The sequence below is a fragment of the Venturia canescens genome, chromosome 4 (assembly GCF_019457755.1).
Source record: "Venturia canescens isolate UGA chromosome 4, ASM1945775v1, whole genome shotgun sequence".
NCBI classification, from domain to species: Eukaryota; Metazoa; Arthropoda; class Insecta; order Hymenoptera; family Ichneumonidae; genus Venturia; species Venturia canescens.
In genome coordinates, this window is record NC_057424.1 from 5,391,680 (window position 1) to 5,410,403 (window position 18,724).

The 18,724-nt window shown below is 34.4% G+C and overlaps 1 protein-coding gene across 4 annotated transcripts in view; it reads right to left on the minus strand.

The window, feature by feature from the left end:
• The window catches only part of LOC122409791 (lysosomal enzyme receptor protein), a 58,047-nt gene that overhangs the window by 13,778 nt on the left and 25,545 nt on the right, over window positions 1-18,724 (minus strand). For all 4 annotated transcript variants that reach the window (XM_043417598.1, XM_043417599.1, XM_043417597.1 and 1 more), the window contains exons 14-18: window positions 2,575-2,775; window positions 2,071-2,407; window positions 1,857-1,976; window positions 404-571; window positions 247-327 (exon numbers count right to left, since the gene is read on the minus strand). In XM_043417598.1, coding sequence (XP_043273533.1) covers window positions 247-327; window positions 404-571; window positions 1,857-1,976; window positions 2,071-2,407; window positions 2,575-2,775 — 907 coding nt within the window. The remainder of the gene's footprint in view (window positions 1-246; window positions 328-403; window positions 572-1,856; window positions 1,977-2,070; window positions 2,408-2,574; window positions 2,776-18,724) is intronic.

Sequence of the window (18,724 nt, forward strand, 5' to 3'; positions counted from 1 at the left end):
CTACGGATAAAAAATTCATATATATTTTTAATTTATTCGAAATTGCATTTTTTTAAATTGTGATTATGATCTAAGCAAATTTTTTAAATGTTACTTATTTTAAAAAGTTAGTACGTTCATTATATAATTGAAATGTTGGAGGAAGCTACTTGACATTTTTAAGAAAGGAAGATACTCGTGGTATTTCCTTTCGTCTATTACCTAAACAGAATACAAAATTTGCTTCGACTAATCGGTATTATTTACCATTTTCTTGAAAAGTTATGGAATTGTCCAGGAGCCATCGTGGTGGTTCCTCAGAGAATATTTCTCGCTCGAAATCTGGATCTAAAATGATTCCGGGGAGATTGTACTTTGCGACCATGATTCATAAGCCTGAATTAATGTAAACAAACAATTTTACCTAATGGATTGACCGATGGAGTTTCCTGCAGCTCATGTTCATGAGCCTCGTCATTTTCTTGCATATCTTCGTGATTAGCCATGATTATTTCGATATTGCCTTTTAAAGCCGCTGCCTTTTCGATGAATTCATTCACCGTAATTTCAAGCATGTGTAGCTCACGCCACGCTAAATGGAATATTAATAGATTAGCTATTATACAAGATGTGCCTTTTTTTGTTTTGGACACCGATGTTTTTACACGTCTTCACATATTTAAGTAATATATCAAATAATACTTGCGCTCTGGTCTAGTGGTTAGCGTACTTGCCTCTAAACCAGAGCATCGGGAGGCCCTCGGTTCGATTTCCGATCTCGTAGACTTTTTGCGAGAATTAAATATGAACGTAACGTAGCTCCAGACGTATGTATGAGTCACCCACAGGTGCCTGTACCTGTGTGACACATGCATGTGACTGTAGTACATATTTACATTCCCGCGATAAGGCGCGATGTAGCTCTGATACCGCGAAGCGGGCCGAGGGCCTCAAGTACATTCAATGTCGTAACTCGAAAACGATGGGGTTCTGTCTATGGAATTTTGACAGAAAAAAAAGTTTTATCTTTTTTCGTTTTCTAATTAATTAGAATTTTATCAGATTTTTTCCAAGATTTTATCAATAAGGTTTTCAAGATATTTATCAATGAAAAATTCTAATATAAAAATGAATCTTCTTTTACTTTATAGATATTCTAATAAGATTCCATAGTTCACGAAAAATCTGGATCAACGCCGAGAGCACACAGGTTAAAACTCAGGTTAAAAAAATTTTAGAAAATAATGCGATGAAACTCTAATGAATTAAAAATAAAAAAAAAAATACTTTTTCTGGGTTAAAATTTCATTCAACTTTTCTAGCTTGTCGTCGGGAAACTGTGCCCTGGTAGTGTACGTAGCAATATAAATGTGTTCTAACCGATATTTTTGATCAAAATATTTTTGGTTAAAAACTGGAAAAAAAGTATGAAAATTTATTTTGTTTTTTTTTCGTACTTTTTTCAGAAAACTACAACTCAAGACGAAAAAAATGACCTACTATTTTATTTCGATATCTCTGTTATTAAAGAAGTTATGGGCGTTTACAAAAGAATTGTACGAAATTTTTAAAAATCTATTGTGATCAGATAAGTTGAGGAAAATATCTAAAATAATTAGGAATGACTTCTTTCAGTAAGTACAAAATAGAAAATTTTCAGAAAAATCAAAAATGGTCGGGGTCACGGTTTGGTCGGTTTGGTATGGAATGACCCATCTATATTCGAAATATTATTATAGATATATATACTATCAAATAACGTAAAAATATATTCGCAAATTACAAACTGAAATTACGGTAAACAAATATGATAACCTATCTCTAAGGCATTCAGTTATTGCTGATTCGGAATCAAAATGATCTTTATTTAATCTAACCTTTTATCAATTTCTTTTGCTTGAAGACTGTCGAATAACGTGCGTGCCTGCCGATCGGTACATTGTTTTTTAAGTGTTCGATGTCCGATCGAACGTTGGCTTGTAGTTTGAGTAGCTTGCCTGTTGGACAAAATTGTCAATATTAATCCCATTTCATCCCTTTATTGAAAATAAGAATTGCGTGTAGTTACGTTCGACTGCAAACAAAACCTACAAACAAAGTCCCAAGGACCAGGGCGAGCTTCTATCCTGTGCTTAAGTCTGCTGTGATAAGACTCCACGATATTGTTCGTCCGACAGCTAAGCCCATAGACGCTAAAGCCCTCTGGCTTGACAATTCCTAGCCAATACCGGGCGTAATAGTCGCATAGTGGGTTCAGCTGTCTTCGGACTGTCGGTGTTAAACTATTCTTGATAGTTTCGAATTGGTTGGCAATATGATCAGCAGGCAAATACGCCAGAGCCAAAAGTTTTTTGAAAAAACTTTTGGCTTCTGCGTTGGTCCGAAATAAATTTTGAAGATGGAGGGCCCTGGCTTTCTTATATATCGCCTAAAATCCAGTACATGATTATTTTAATTGACATATACTTGGATACTTATTGTTTTGATGAAACGTCAACTTCAATAGTATGGTTTTACGTTGATGATAAATCAGTTTTATATTATTATTCATTCTCTTTCTTGAAAAATCATATCATCTAATCTCAAAATACTTACACGATCGTGATGGGTATTACAACCCGTACTTAGAGCGGTTGGAAATGCTTTCAAAACAGCATTCCGCAATGCGCGTTCAAAGTCGCTCATCACAAGAAGAATGTTATGCGCATGCAGAATATGTGTTTTTACATATTGCAAACATGCTTCATAAGCATTTTGCGTCTTTGATGTCATGATGACCCATATGAAGGGGAAGCCCTAGAGGCCGTGAGAGTAAACATAATTAGAATCGGATTCGCTATCAAATCATGAATTTTTTTTTATAACCCAGTTTGCAATCACGTTTAATATAATAAAACATACCTCATACCCTGTTATTTTGTTGTACGGTATCGAATTTGTTAGTTTTATACTTTAGCATGCTTTAAATGCAAATCAATTCTTACGTGATTCAATTTTATCCCCATAATAGTGAGCAATTGATATACTCCATCAATCCGGGGTCGCGAACAAAACGTTCCATCAATAAGAAGCCTTGATACCTCAGCCATTTCTTGCCGCACGAAATTTTTATCGAAAAATAGGGCATGCTGTGCACCGCTGTTGTCAATGATCAAACGCACAGAAAGTCGACCATTATCGTACTCTAGATTGCGAGCAAACACTGGATCAACGAGTCGATCCACGAATTCACGGACCGTATGGGGACTCGGGGGATAATGCTTCTTTCTGCATTCTTTCATAAAGCTCCTGATGGATCGGAATGAAACATGGCTGGCTGCTTCTGGATGACTTGATATGGGAATAGCAATCATAACAATAAAAGTGAGAACTCCGATCAACAAGCTAAGAAGAAATAGTACGTCTTACTCGTTGCCGTAAAGATACGGTTTTTGAGATTTATCGATGAATCAATATGGTAAAAAGCTAACTATTTTAGAGAATACATAAAAGCACATACGAAAAACTATGAAACTACGCGAAAATACTTACAGAACTGCATACGCATCGTACAAATCTTTTAATTTGTACCAATGCCGAGAAAGAGCATCCGATAAGACAGTTTTAAAGCGACATATATGCTCAACCATATCGTCTGGAACACAGTATTGCGAATGGGGATATCCATCTTCTATAAGCCCATTTAGTAATTTTGCCGTCCCTTGACAAATAGTTTTCCGACTACAGCGTAGATAACTGGGAAATCAAGAGAAATCGAACTGAAGTTTGTTTCAATTATTGAACAGATGATTTCAATACAGGAATGACCTATGTAATAAGATTGAAGGATTGATTATATTTCATTTTTTTGAAGTGATTTCAAACAAGCCCTTTCGAATTCTAAATTGGATCACGTATGAATACGACGTGCATACTTATGCTTTGTAACTAATGTACGAACATATTGAAGGCAGACTGTTATTCAGCAGAAGATAAATATTGTTCCGATTAGATCAATTAAATTTTTCAAGGAGCAAAAAAAATTAATTACAGATATTGAAACGAAGTTTCTTCCCAGCAGAGAGAAGAAAAATATTCCCAGCAAGAGAGAAAATTCATCAAAGATATCACGACAGGGTTTCTTAATCAGCAGAGCAATGCTTTTTAATAACTGTTGTTCAAGTTTCATTAGTCGAATTTTTCAAAGAACGTAGAGAAGAGAATAATGACAGATACTGGAATTTGATTTTTTTTCAGCGGAGAAAATGAAAGTTTTTCCAAGTTAACGGAAGCCAGTTTTCATTCTCAGCACGGAAACATAAACTTTTCAATGATATCGCAGTCAAATTCTTTTTCAGTAACTATTATCTGAATATGTTGCAGCCCGCGTGTTTTCTTTAGCAAGGAATAACAGTTGTTCTGATAGTATCAGTCAATTTTTTCAATGAGCGAAGGAAAATAATTCATTTAAGATATCACAACTGGGTTTTTTAATCAGCGAAGGAATGGAATCCTTTTTTCTGAGATCATTGCTATCTTTAATTCCATTTTCAGCGGAAGGAAAAAACATTTAATGATATTGAAATGAAGGTTTTTCCCTGCGGTGGAGAGAAAAGTTCTGTGGGATGTGTCGAGGTCAACTTTTATTTAGACAGAGGACGGAAACACTGAAATTATATCAAAGTGGAATTTTCCAAGAGCGAAGTAAAAAACTATAGTCCAAATATATTTAAGCAAAGTCGTTTTTGAGCAAAGGGTAACCGATGTTCCAATTTCATTAGTCGAATTTTTCAAAGAGCGTAGGGAAGAGATAAATGACAGATACTGAAACTTGATTTTTTTTCAGCAGAGAAAATGTAAGTTTTTCTAAGTTAACGGAAGCCAGTTTTGATTCTCAGTACGGAAACATAAACTTTTCAATGATATCGCAGTCAAATTCTTTTTCAGTTACTATTGTCTGAATATGTTGAAGCCCGCGTGTTTTCTTTAGCAAGGAATAACCGTTGTTCTGATAGTATCAGTCAATTTTTTCAATGAGCGAAGGAAAATAATTCATTTAAGATATCACAACTGAGTTTTTTAATCAGCGAAGGAATGGAATCCTTTTTTCCGAGATCATTGCTATCTTTAATTCCATTTTCAGCGGAAGGAAAAAACATTTAATGATATTGAAATCAAGGTTTTTCCCTGCGGTGGACAGAAACGTTCTGTGGGATGTGTCGAGGTCAACTTTTATTTAGACAGAGGACGGAAACACTGAAATTATATCAAAGTGGAATTTTCCAAGAGCGAAGTAAAAAACTATAGTCCAAATATATTTAAGCAAAGTCGTTTTTGAGCAAAGGGTAACTGATGTTCCAATTTCATTAGTCGAATTTTTCAAAGAGCGTAGGGAAGAGATAAATGACAGATACTGAAACTTGATTTTTTTTCAGCAGAGAAAATGTAAGTTTTTCTAAGTTAACGGAAGCCAGTTTTGATTCTCAGTACGGAAACATAAACTTTTCAATGATATCGCAGTCAAATTCTTTTTCAGTAACTATTGTCTGAATATGTTGAAGCCCGCGTGTTTTCTTTAGCAAGGAATAACCGTTGTTCTGATAGTATCAGTCAATTTTTTCAATGAGCGAAGGAAAATAATTCATTTAAGATATCACAACTGGGTTTTTTAATCGGCGAAGGAATGGAATCCTTTTTTCCGAGATCATTGCTATCTTTAATTCCATTTTCAGCGGAAGGAAAAAACATTTAATGATATTGAAATCAAGGTTTTTCCCTGCGGTGGACAGAAACGTTCTGTGGGATGTGTCGAGGTCAACTTTTATTTAGACAGAGGACGGAAACACTGAAATTATATGAAAGTGGAATTTTCCAAGAGCGAAGTAAAAAACTATAGTCCAAATATATTTAAGCAAAGTCGTTTTTGAGCAAAGGGTAACCGATGTTCCAATTTCATTAGTCGAATTTTTCAAAGAGCGTAGGGAAGAGATAAATGACAGATACTGAAACTTGATTTTTTTTCAGCAGAGAAAATGTAAGTTTTTCTAAGTTAACGGAAGCCAGTTTTGATTCTCAGTACGGAAACATAAACTTTTCAATGATATCGCAGTCAAATTCTTTTTCAGTTACTATTGTCTGAATATGTTGAAGCCCGCGTGTTTTCTTTAGCAAGGAATAACCGTTGTTCTGATAGTATCAGTCAATTTTTTCAATGAGCGAAGGAAAATAATTCATTTAAGATATCACAACTGGGTTTTTTAATCAGCGAAGGAATGGAATCCTTTTTTCTGAGATCATTGCTATCTTTAATTCCATTTTCAGCGGAAGGAAAAAACATTTAATGATATTGAAATGAAGGTTTTTCCCTGCGGTGGAGAGAAAAGTTCTGTGGGATGTGTCGAGGTCAACTTTTATTTAGACAGAGGACGGAAACACTGAAATTATATGAAAGTGGAATTTTCCAAGAGCGAAGTAAAAAACTATAGTCCAAATATATTTAAGCAAAGTCGTTTTTGAGCAAAGGGTAACCGATGTTCCAATTTCATTAGTCGAATTTTTCAAAGAGCGTAGGGAAGAGATAAATGACAGATACTGAAACTTGATTTTTTTTCAGCAGAGAAAATGTAAGTTTTTCTAAGTTAACGGAAGCCAGTTTTGATTCTCAGTATGGAAACATAAACTTTTCAATGATATCGCAGTCAAATTCTTTTTCAGTTACTATTGTCTGAATATGTTGAAGCCCGCGTGTTTTCTTTAGCAAGGAATAACCGTTGTTCTGATAGTATCAGTCAATTTTTTCAATGAGCGAAGGAAAATAATTCATTTAAGATATCACAACTGGGTTTTTTAATCAGCGAAGGAATGGAATCCTTTTTTCCGAGATCATTGCTATCTTTAATTCCATTTTCAGCGGAAGGAAAAAACATTTAATGATATTGAAATCAAGGTTTTTCCCTGCGGTGGACAGAAACGTTCTGTGGGATGTGTCGAGGTCAACTTTTATTTAGACAGAGGACGGAAACACTGAAATTATATGAAAGTGGAATTTTCCAAGAGCGAAGTAAAAAACTATAGTCCAAATATATTTAAGCAAAGTCGTTTTTGAGCAAAGGGTAACTGATGTTCCAATTTCATTAGTCGAATTTTTCAAAGAGCGTAGGGAAGAGATAAATGACAGATACTGAAACTTGATTTTTTTTCAGCAGAGAAAATGTAAGTTTTTCTAAGTTAACGGAAGCCAGTTTTGATTCTCAGTACGGAAACATAAACTTTTCAATGATATCGCAGTCAAATTCTTTTTCAGTTACTATTGTCTGAATATGTTGAAGCCCGCGTGTTTTCTTTAGCAAGGAATAACCGTTGTTCTGATAGTATCAGTCAATTTTTTCAATGAGCGAAGGAAAATAATTCATTTAAGATATCACAACTGGGTTTTTTAATCGGCGAAGGAATGGAATCCTTTTTTCCGAGATCATTGCTATCTTTAATTCCATTTTCAGCGGAAGGAAAAAACATTTAATGATATTGAAATCAAGGTTTTTCCCTGCGGTGGACAGAAACGTTCTGTGGGATGTGTCGAGGTCAACTTTTATTTAGACAGAGGACGGAAACACTGAAATTATATGAAAGTGGAATTTTCCTCGAGCGAAGTAAAAACAATAGTCGAATATATTCAAACTCAATCGTTTTTTAGCAAAGGATAACTATTCTTGATTTTTCCCAGTAGAAGAAATGAAAGTTTTGCCAAGTTGGCAGAAGCCAGCTTCCATTTTCAACACAGGAAAATAATCTTTTTTTCAATGATATCAAAGTCAAACTCTCTTCCAGTAAAAGAAAAATCTGTCGTCTGAATATGTTGACGCCCATTCGTTTTTTAGTAAGGGATCCTTCACCTATTATTAAATCCGTTGAATTTTTCAAGGAGCGTTGGAGAATAATTCAACTAAAAATATTGAAACCAACCTTTTCTTTGGCAGAGGAAAAATAAGTTTATTGCAGCCCACTTTCATTTTCAGGAGTGGGAAAAAAAAATTTCAATTCGATCAAACTCAACTTGTTTTATCACTGAAGGGTAAACTTATTGTCGAATTATATTGAAGTCCAATTGTTTATCAGCAGAGGATAACCGTCGTTTTTGTTACATAAATCAAAGTTTTTAAGGAGTGTTGGGAGAAATATAGATCAAAAGTATTGAAACTTAAGTTTCTCCCGAGCAGAGGAAAAGAAAGTATATAGTTTCGTATGTGTTGAAGCCAACTCTTACTTGAAATTAAAAATAACAAAATCCACATAAACCGCAAAAGAAAAATAGCAACCCAGAATTGACGAAGCAAAAAATACGAAAAACGTGATCTTCTTAAAATAACGGCGAAACAAAGCACAAAAAAATATATAACACAATAGAATAGACTAAAATATTGAAAAACCTAAAGACAAATAAAATAACCAAAAAGACTTGAAAATTTACATGCAGTAGAAGAAGCAACAGAAAACTAAGATCACTATGTCCAGGAATTAGCCAACCCATTCAAGCAGTCCAATCTAGCGAGAGCGAGTAAGAGAGAGAGAGAGAGAGAGAGAGAGAATGAGACCGGCCAAAGAAATGACCGGCAACAGGGATGCTAGCGGGATGTAAACAAACCCCGGTCGCCCCATTCAACAGCCCTATTGCTACCGTAGTTTTCCATTGTCCGAGACGATACATTCCCTAGCGTTTCCGTGTATGTTTACACATAAAAAAAATTGCATGTTTTTTGGAAAAATTCCAAAATATGAGGCGTTTATCCATTTTGATTATTGATCGTAAGAAATTGGAATTATTTATATTCAGTATGAAAAAGAAAAATAGATTCGCAACTATAATACAATTTTTCGCTTCGACTTTTCCGCCTCACGCATATGTTTGTAAACCGCTGGTAAAAATATAGTTACGTTAAATGAAAGTTGAGATCGTATAAAAACTAGCAATATAATAAACATGCAAGAAGAAAATTGTCCAACATTATTCAAACTTACATGGTCCGGCCATCGGGAGATGTACCGCTCTTTTGGAAAACTCGTCCGTCCTTAATGCGGTCGGATAAGGGCAAACGTTTTTGCTGCCTTGGCGGCATATTAAATGTCCGATACAACACAACGCAACAACACACAGTACACAAAAAATATGAAAAAAGTGTACAAGACTAACAGCTAAAAAACGTATGCTAAGATCTTAAAAATCACTATTATAGGAATAACCGAGATTATGAAAAAAACTTAAGTAGCACTATTTATACGAAAAGCTATTAGCCTTAGCAGGCAGCTTGATAATACCAATAATAAAGAAAAATGCAAAAAGAAAGAACACTATGGAAAATTTGTTGATCAGTACGATGCGCTCGGCGTGTCAACACAGAATGAAGTACCATAACAAAGTAATCAACCAGCGACTGCGCAAGCGAGTGCGAGCGTGTACGAGCGAGTAACTAGCGCGTACGCCGACGCGCTGATCACAACTACATGGGATGTTTAGAAATGTTGGAATTCAAAATATTTTTCGCACTACTTCAACTCTACATAAGAAAAATCCCCATTAATTTATTGCGCGCTGATTAGAAAGTACTTTTTAATAGATAGCATCATTCCAAGTTGATTCGCAGAGGAATTGTTTAAATTTTTCCCGCGGTGGTGCTATGATGAAAAAAATGATAAACTTCCTAAACGCGAATACCGAATTTCGAACCGAAATTCGCCATACTGCTTCTATTTAAGAATACAAGACAAAACTTCTTCTGAAATGGTTTTTGGTGACTCAAAATATTTACCGCGATATTAAAGTTTTGAAGTTGCTATTCAAGTTCAAGCGAGTATATCTATACTATATCACTTGTCTTGCTGGTCGGGTATCTTCGCTCCGCTAGTGCTTTCGTCGCCAGTTTGTTTTACCCTCACTTCTTCTAAACCACCTATCCGTCGTATAGTCGGTAAAAAATTCGGCCTATATCTAGGACAGTCGATTTTTTTGGTAACAATTTTTCATGCGATTGTGTACTTTGATGATGACGGTCATCAAAGTGACCGTGTAAAAAAATTTGCCATAATTTATTCGAATATACGTAAAATTTCAAATTGTTTGGTCAAACCGAATTTTTATGGATAAATCCAAGGAGTAGGGGTTTGCAGGGTTTGAATTTTATGAGTTCACTTTCAATAATTTGGATGCTTATAAAAATTGCACTTACATAGAGTTCCAACCCTGGAGATTCGCAGCGTTTGAATTTCATGTGTTTAATTTTATAAAATTGTATTTCGAAAGAATTGTATAAATATTGCGGTACATATTTTACGTTAATCAACGTATAAACAAAATGAATCATATAGGTACCGGCGGGGCAAAATAAGCGATATAACAAATAAATAGAGCAAATAAAACATGTTTCATCCCGATAAATATTGCGAGTCGCCAAAAATTTTAGTTCGATATACCTATATTTATATTATTCGTAAATATCGAAAAATAGGTGATTCCGTGTACAGATTCCGAATGTGAAAAATTATATTGTTTTGGCAATGATACATTTTTTTGTCTGGATATCGTTAGAATGGTTTGGAGTACATTCCAATATATTCCATTGTTTCAATATATTCCAATATATTCCAATATATTCCATGATTCTTTTAAAGAAAAAGGTTACTACTCTACTGCATTGCAGTAAATCATTGGAAAATTTTCATAACTTTTTCATACCTACTCTAATGAACTAATTAAATTTTATCATGGTGAATTAGCAAGAAGGATGCCTTATTAGCTTGAAAAAAACATCGATAAAGATGTTTAAATAAAATTAATTTTTCTCAACGATTTTAATAAAAATTGGACACGTGAAAGAGGCATATGAAAGTTGTACTCAGGAAAAATAAATAGCCGAAAAACTTCGAAATAATCATTAAATAACGGTTATTTTTTCCAAAATTGCTGTTTTTTTCTTTATGATAGTTTTCTGGAACAATTTTGGAACTATCTTTTTCAAATGTCTTTTCCAATGTAGCGTTGTCTATGAAATTCGTTGCAATTTGGTCGGAAAGGTACGCCACATTGAAAAACAATGAAAACCGATTTCGAACACTAAAAACCAATGTATTTAAATCTGTAAACCATTGAAAATTTTAATGAGAAGCTTTCGTGATAAATGTTTGTGCATTAGGGTGTTTAAAAAAAGCGATGTTTTTTTTTCCTCGGAGGTCAAACGGAAATCGTTAGTACATCAAAAAAATGTAATTTTCTTAAAATCTCAGATTAAAAAAAAAAATTTAGAGTGCTTAAGCCACTTTTGAATAATTGTCTATTTTTTCTTCAAGAATCGCGAAGCGAAAATTTTTCTTCGGTCTCATAGGAGAAAGTGTTCCATGAAATCATGAATCATATGATATTTTGTCACTCTCAAAAAACTTTAAAGGCTGCCTCGCATAATTCATTCCTTTATTCTGCATATTTAGCGCAGAAAATCATGAGATTGGAAAACGCGTGGCTACAAATAACCATTCTTATCGTGTTTCTGAAAGAATGGGTGAAAGTATTATGTAAAAACATAATTTTTTTAAAATTACATATTATAACAAAAATTTTTGGGTTCATAGAAATGCTCTGGCACGCCTCTATTACTATACAAAAAAATGAATAATCACATATTATAGTCCTTTTGATTCTGAACAACTTTTGTCTGAACAATATTTTTTTTAAAAATCGACTTGATAAATTGAAATCGGACAGCTGGTAGAGCATCCAGCTTTGCCGAAAGAAATGACCCTCTTAACGTCTGAGTGGAATCACTCAAAAAATAATTATCTGACAGCACCTGGATTTTTTACAGAGGAAGTATCTATCAATACCTACAATCGTGCAAAAAAAAGAAAGAATCAACTTAAAAAATGATAACAATTAAAAATTTTGAAAAAATGTCTTTTTGTGTTTTTTTTCAATATTTTCCTTTAATTATAATTAATAAATAATTATCTATGGATAGGGTCGTTCCAGAGCTCATTCTCTTTACATTTTCATTTCCTACATTTTGTTTTTGGTCGCTTTGACTTAACTTCATTGGTTTTCGTTGTATAAGCAAAAAACTAAAAACAGTGCGTTTTTTCACTAATTTGTTAATAATAAACAAGGTACTAGGAATCTCGTGTCTAAAACTGTAAACATAACATCAGAGTACCTTTCCGCGTGTGATGGCACTCGCCGTTACCTGTGTTACTATTTTTGGCAAAATCTGACGATTTTGTATCTCCATTTCCTGATCTATTATGTTTGGGCCTAATTCTCACGAATGTTGCAACATTGAAGCGAGAAATGAAGATTGACGTTTACTGTCGTGCTAAGTATAACGCTCATTCTCTTCACATTTTTATTCACTACATTTCATCTTTTGAATTTATATTTCCATAGTTCCATTAGTTTTTATTTTATAATCAATGAAACCAGAAAAGTGCGTTGTCTTTACTAATTGGTTGGTAAAAAAAAAAAATGCGGTCTCGTGTGTAAAACTATCAATTTAACATCAAAATACCTTCCGCGTGTGATGACACTCACGGTTATCGGGTAATGTTTTTATCAGAATCTGATGATTTTAGAGTGTCGTTTTGTAGTTCAGAATCCGAGCAAATAGTACAATTTTTTTCAATTGAGATGTTGTTTCGATTGCAATGTTTCTTTCTTACCGAATATTTATTTCAATAAATGATTCCATATTAATTTTTCACAAATCCTTGCACTGTACTGAGGAAATGTTCAACAAGTGCCAGGCTTTTTGCCTGCTTAGTCCGCCTCTCTCTCTCTTTCTCTCCCTCTCTCGCTCTCTCTCTCAGTGAACCACAATATAGAACAACTTTTTTCTTTTAAAATATCTGAGGACAGTATTTTTAGAACGTTTTGTTCCGATACAATCCCACTTTATTGAGATTCGCCTGTTGCTATATAATTACAAAGTTATAATGTATCAAAAAAAAGATATTCTTTGCCATTCAACACCGAACACGAGTGGAAAAAAATCTTAATCGCCGCCCCTTTGTATCACTTGTGACAGTTTTGTAGATACACGCGTGTGCTACCAAACATCGATGGTGGGGAACTTCTTTTATCAGTTCTAATTTTTTCCTTTTTTTCAGACTTTCTCACTCTAGGATATTAATTTTCATAAAAAATGGAATCATTCTTTTTTCCCCTTGATTCTTTGAATCACAGAAAATCCGTAACGAGTCTCGAATTTTATCTCTATCGACGTGGAATGGATTCGAGGTAGAAACTGTTTTAGGATTTTTACAAAATTCGAAATAACTGTATACGGAACGAACTTTTGAAAGTGTTTCCAGGCGTTTTTTTTTCATCTCATTATCACATGTACTTTACATATGTTGTGTCCTTTTTTAATTTCCTCTTCAAGTCGCTATCTCTATCTCTCTCGCTCTCCTTTTCTCTTGTGATCGGCAAGGTGTCAGCTCGGCGGCATCAGGTAGTTGGACGCCGCATTGTTCGTGTATATCTGTACTATATCATAAAACCGGCATATTCGCGTATATATAAGAGTACGGCAGGGTTCGCGCTGGCTTTTCTTTTGCGCTACAATTTTTTCTTTTAATACTTGGTCTCGAGCCGCTACCCCATCTCTTAATATACGCGAACAATGCGGGGTGTCCGACTGCCCAGAAACAGGCTGAGCCCTGTTTCTCTCTCTCTCTCTCTCTGTGTTTTTCTGATGTTTTTCATATATCCAAGTTGCGTACCACTACATTTTTAAATTCATTTGTCATAAAACCCATGTTAGTCCGGGAGCCAGCGACATTTTTCGTTGCTATAGGGTAGTATGGGGCAAAATGAACACTTAAGGATTTAAGCAAGTTTCATTGATGAGCATATGGTCTTTCAACTATTTTTTAGTCCCAAAATGGACGCCCAGTCCTTGTGTCCCAAATTTCGTTAAAAAAAAAATTTCGGGGCAAAACGGACACAGCCCCTCAGAGGCATAAATATCGACAAAAACCGACCTTTCAAACCGTCATCATCAGATTCATTGGAGTGCGTAAAAAATTTTTTTTCGATATAGAATTGATAAATACACGGAAAAAATGAACTATAATTTTCACAGTTTTTCCCATCAACAGCGCTTTTTGAAAGGAAGCCGAATATTTTGCTGTGAACATTGTATTTTTACAGTTTAATAATTCAGCATTCATCCTTTTATAAAAGAAGAGTTGTCACGAAATCTCGAAGTGCGAGTTATTTTTGAAGCTGCTATAGACGTACTTTGATTGGTTGTCGATGTTGTGCTCGGAGTTCGTTCATGTGCGTATTTCAGATCGTAGAAAAAAAGAGGAAACAATTGCATCACATTCGATCGCGATCGTGACAGATAAATTTATTTATAGCGACATAAGAGTGAAGTGATGGAGTAATTTAGTAAGAGTGAAGCGTGCGCAATTACTATTCGACCGTAGATACCGTGATTTTTGCAATGAACTATTCAAAACAATATTCCTGAGTAATATTTTTATTTAAAAAGTGTTAAAACAATTAAAGACAAGCGCGCGCTTGCGCGTGCGATGACCCTAGTAATTGTAAAAAATACAATGTTCATATAGTAAAATGTTCACAGTTTCCTTCCGAGAGGCGCTGTTCATGGGGAAAACTGTAAAAACTATAGTTCATTTTTTCCATGTATCTATCAATTCTAAATTAAAAAAAAAAAATTTTACAGACTCCAATAAATCTGATGCTGACGAGGATGGAAATATCAGTGACAGTGAGGATTCTGACGAAGACACTTGACTCATCGAAACAATCTGAAACATTGATGATGATTGAGGGTTTCTCATATGTCACTTATCCAGTAATAACTCTACTACCTCCTGACGACGCCATGTTCTGTCAAATTGCTGGCAGCCTAATTTTCTTCGCTAACTCAATCATTAAACTAATTGAATAAAAAATTCAGTTTTGCGGATATAAGTCAATTATAATGGAATGGAAAATATCATGGATTTTCGTGTACGACTATTTTACTCCTGCCGACGTCATGTTCTGTGAAATGGCTGGGAGCATAATTTTTTTCACTATCTTAATTATTAAACTAATGATAAAACAAATTTCAGCTTTGCGGATATAAGTCGATATTTTTTTCAACACTATCACCCCGCTGGCAGGAATTTATCGTTCAACAGTAGAGGTGGCAGGAATTGTTTTTTTCCCATAATGACCTGTCAATAAACAATACGTGAAGTTTCAGCTTTGCGCATTTTTGACAATCACTCAATTGTTTAAACAATCCGCTGATAAGCGTTGTCCCGCTGATGCGCCTGCAGGAGTCGATTTTATGTTCAACAAGCGCTAATATGATACGAAAACAATACAATAAATGTTGCGCAAATTTGTCAAAAAAAAAAAAAAAAATAGTGTTGCTGGCTCCCGGACTATGTATTTTTGACATTAGCTCCCCAGTGAATTTCGCTTGGTTTCTTCATTAACTGTTTTTAAATCTCGATTGTTCGCCTACTTATTTGAGCATGAGGGTCCAAATAAATCTCCCATATTATTGCATTATCTACTGTTAAATATGGATCTTCTATCCAGATCAAAATAAAAAATATCAATCAATCTCTCTCCCCCTCTCTCTTTCTCTCTGTTATCTTTTCTTATACTCTTTACCTCTAGACGGTCCTGCCACAATGTTTTGTTTGAATCGTTTAGGAAGAGAACAAGTTTACAACTTTTCGTCCAAATTTAATTTTATATTCTCCGAGATCCTCGTGTTGTACAGTTTGGGACCAGAAAATACGACTCTAAAATCATCAGATTTTAACAAACATACCACTCGATAACCGCAAGTGTCATCACACGCAAGAAGGTTCCCTGATGTTGAGTTAATAAATTGAGACACGAGATTCGTATCATTTTCTTTTTTTTACAATGAGAGGTTGACTTTCAGGCCTGGAGAAGTGGTCAATCAAATCTCCGCTCAATATCATTCATATCAATCCTTTTTAAGCAATGCTGGATCGAAAAACATATTGTCAAATAACAGAACGCTTCGGTTACTACTGATAATCTCTTAACGGCTCAACCATTGTATCTTCGAGCGAAATGAAATTTCGTAAAGGTGACACATTAAGGTTGTTCAATACCAAAACACGATTTCTTACGAAAACTTTGAAAAAAATATATGTCGCGCAGAAAAATCTAATGAATCGATTAAAAAAAAAAAGTCGTTCTACCGTTTAGTTTTTCAGATATTGCAAGTTAAAGTTCTGTAGTTTCTCCATCTGAATACATGGTAATCGTCAAACAAAAAATGTGAACCGAAATAATAGAACGGTTTTTACCATTTTGATTTAAAAAAAAACACGGAGTTAGAGTATCTTCTAAAGAAAAAATTTAAAAAAAAACGTGATCTACCGTCTAGCTTTTGGAAAAAAAATTAATTGTAATAAAAATCGTATGAGATTTTGAGTAGGAAAATTTCAAGGTTCGCGACAGGGCAACGCTGTTGAGTGAAACGGGCAATGATTATCACTATACTTTAGAATGCTGCGCTCGTCTCAAACAGTTGCCTGTTTACAGTGTTGTCACAATTGACGTCCTTCTGAGCATTCATTTGTATGCTCGTATATGTGCGTACGGCATGAAGATGTCTTCTAGCAGGGGCGTACGCAAAACAAAAAATATGAAAATTCCAAAATCACGAGCAATTATGAAATTTTAGTAAAATGTCGTAAGCATACATTTTTTACTGATAAATAACTTCAATTTGAAGGATTTTTGGGACATTTCACAACGAATAATGTTCACACAGCAAAGGGGCTGCACTCTATTTTTTATACGGCACTTAGCTATCGAACTACGTTAAGGAAACATTGAGTTGATTTTCCTTGGAAGTTTTCTATAGTATATACTGAGTGCGTTAATCACTTCGTAAAGTTTGAATCCAATAGAGATTACTTACCTGTAAAAAGTGATGTCAAATGTCGATGAACTATTTTAAGTAATCACCCCACAATATTTAACTTGATTGTTTCTGTGCAGTTTCTGCAGAAAATAAGTATCTGCAATACCGCATGATAAATTAAGGTATATTTATAAGATGATTAATCAGCAGAACATGAAAGAATGGACTTAACTTTAAATGAATTTTTATTCTAAAAGTTTGTCCACTGCACATGGGCAATCTTCTTACTTGTTAGTAAATGTGCACCGATTATTTTCCTATTACCTCCAACTTTTCTTTAACAATTAAATTAGTATACACGTTTTGAACAAGTTGAAACACACAAAAACTAATTTATGGCTGGAAATAGAGGATCATGGAGTATAGTTCATTAACCCACTTACCGTATTCCAGTATTCACTTACATTATGAAAAGTAAATAGACACTGTGAAGTTCTTATATCTTTTTTACAGAAAGGAACACATATCTTTTCACCACACGTGTGCGGAACTTCCCGAAATCAGACGGTTGAATTTTCGGTGTATGTGTGGTGAAAAATAGTATACACTCCACAGGAGTGAAATTAGACTACCTCTCAAACCGCGTGTTTATCACCTTCGCTTTGGCTCGGGTCCCAATTTTGCTCGCGGTTAGAAGTAGTCTACTTTTTCTCCCTAGGTGCGTAATATACTATACAGGTCTAATGTATTGGAAGAAAAAAAATGACGTATTGTCGAATTCCTGATCGTTGACTTAACTGACCATATTTAGATGCTCAAGCAAGTCATGAATATTTTTAAAAATCCCTTCGTGGCACGCGCCGGAATTCCGCGCGTCGTGGGAATTCACAAAGAAAATATAAAAATTTGGAGAATTTCATCCGCCATGTTGGACCACCATTTAATGTTGGAAAATCGGATAAAAATTCATAATGAACGCCGTCGACCAATTTTCACGAAAAAAACATCGTTTCGAAATTTTCGTACGCCATATTCGATCAGCCAGTTTGAATTTGGTAAATCTTGTAACGGACTTATAATACGTGACCCCAAAAACCCTTATATATCTAGCTTTCCATGCAAATGAAACAAAACAGTCGTGTCTGCATGGGTAAGGGGGATGTATAAGGATGTATAAGCTTTGAGCTGCCATATTTGACTTCACCGTGGGGAATTTTGTAATAATTCAATATGGATTTTGAAGATAAAGTTCCATGGACACGAAATCTTCTTGACCTCTTATCCCTCAAGGGATTTCGATCGAATTTTGATGATAGATTGTCGATTAAGTGGAATGTTGAAACGAAAAAATTCGTTATTTTTCTTTAATAAAAGGATTCAATTTTGTTGAGTTGCATTTTTTGAAGTTTTTGTGCACGGGTTCTGGAAACTAAAGAAATTTTGCGTCGGAAACGACGATATTCCTCATTTTTTCTCAAACGGATTTCATAGAAATAATAACTGTTGAAAAATAAGACGAAAAACGTCCGTCTGGACATTAATGGGCCAAGTCAAAGTTTAATTTATCTTCTCTACTTCTTTTTACTCAAAACCGAGGAATACATCGCAGTGTTTTTCTCAAATTTGGAGAAAAATTAAGGCAAACTGGGACACTAAAAAATATACGAAAATTTTCGGTTTTTTAATTAATTTTCAGTAATGGCATTTCACTAACGTCCTCAAAAGATTTATGTGTAAATTAGATAAAAAAAATGGTAAAATGAATAATAATCAGATTTCGTTAGTAATTTACCTATATAAACTTATAATCAGTGATATATTGAATAAATTTATTTCAAATCAATTATAAATCA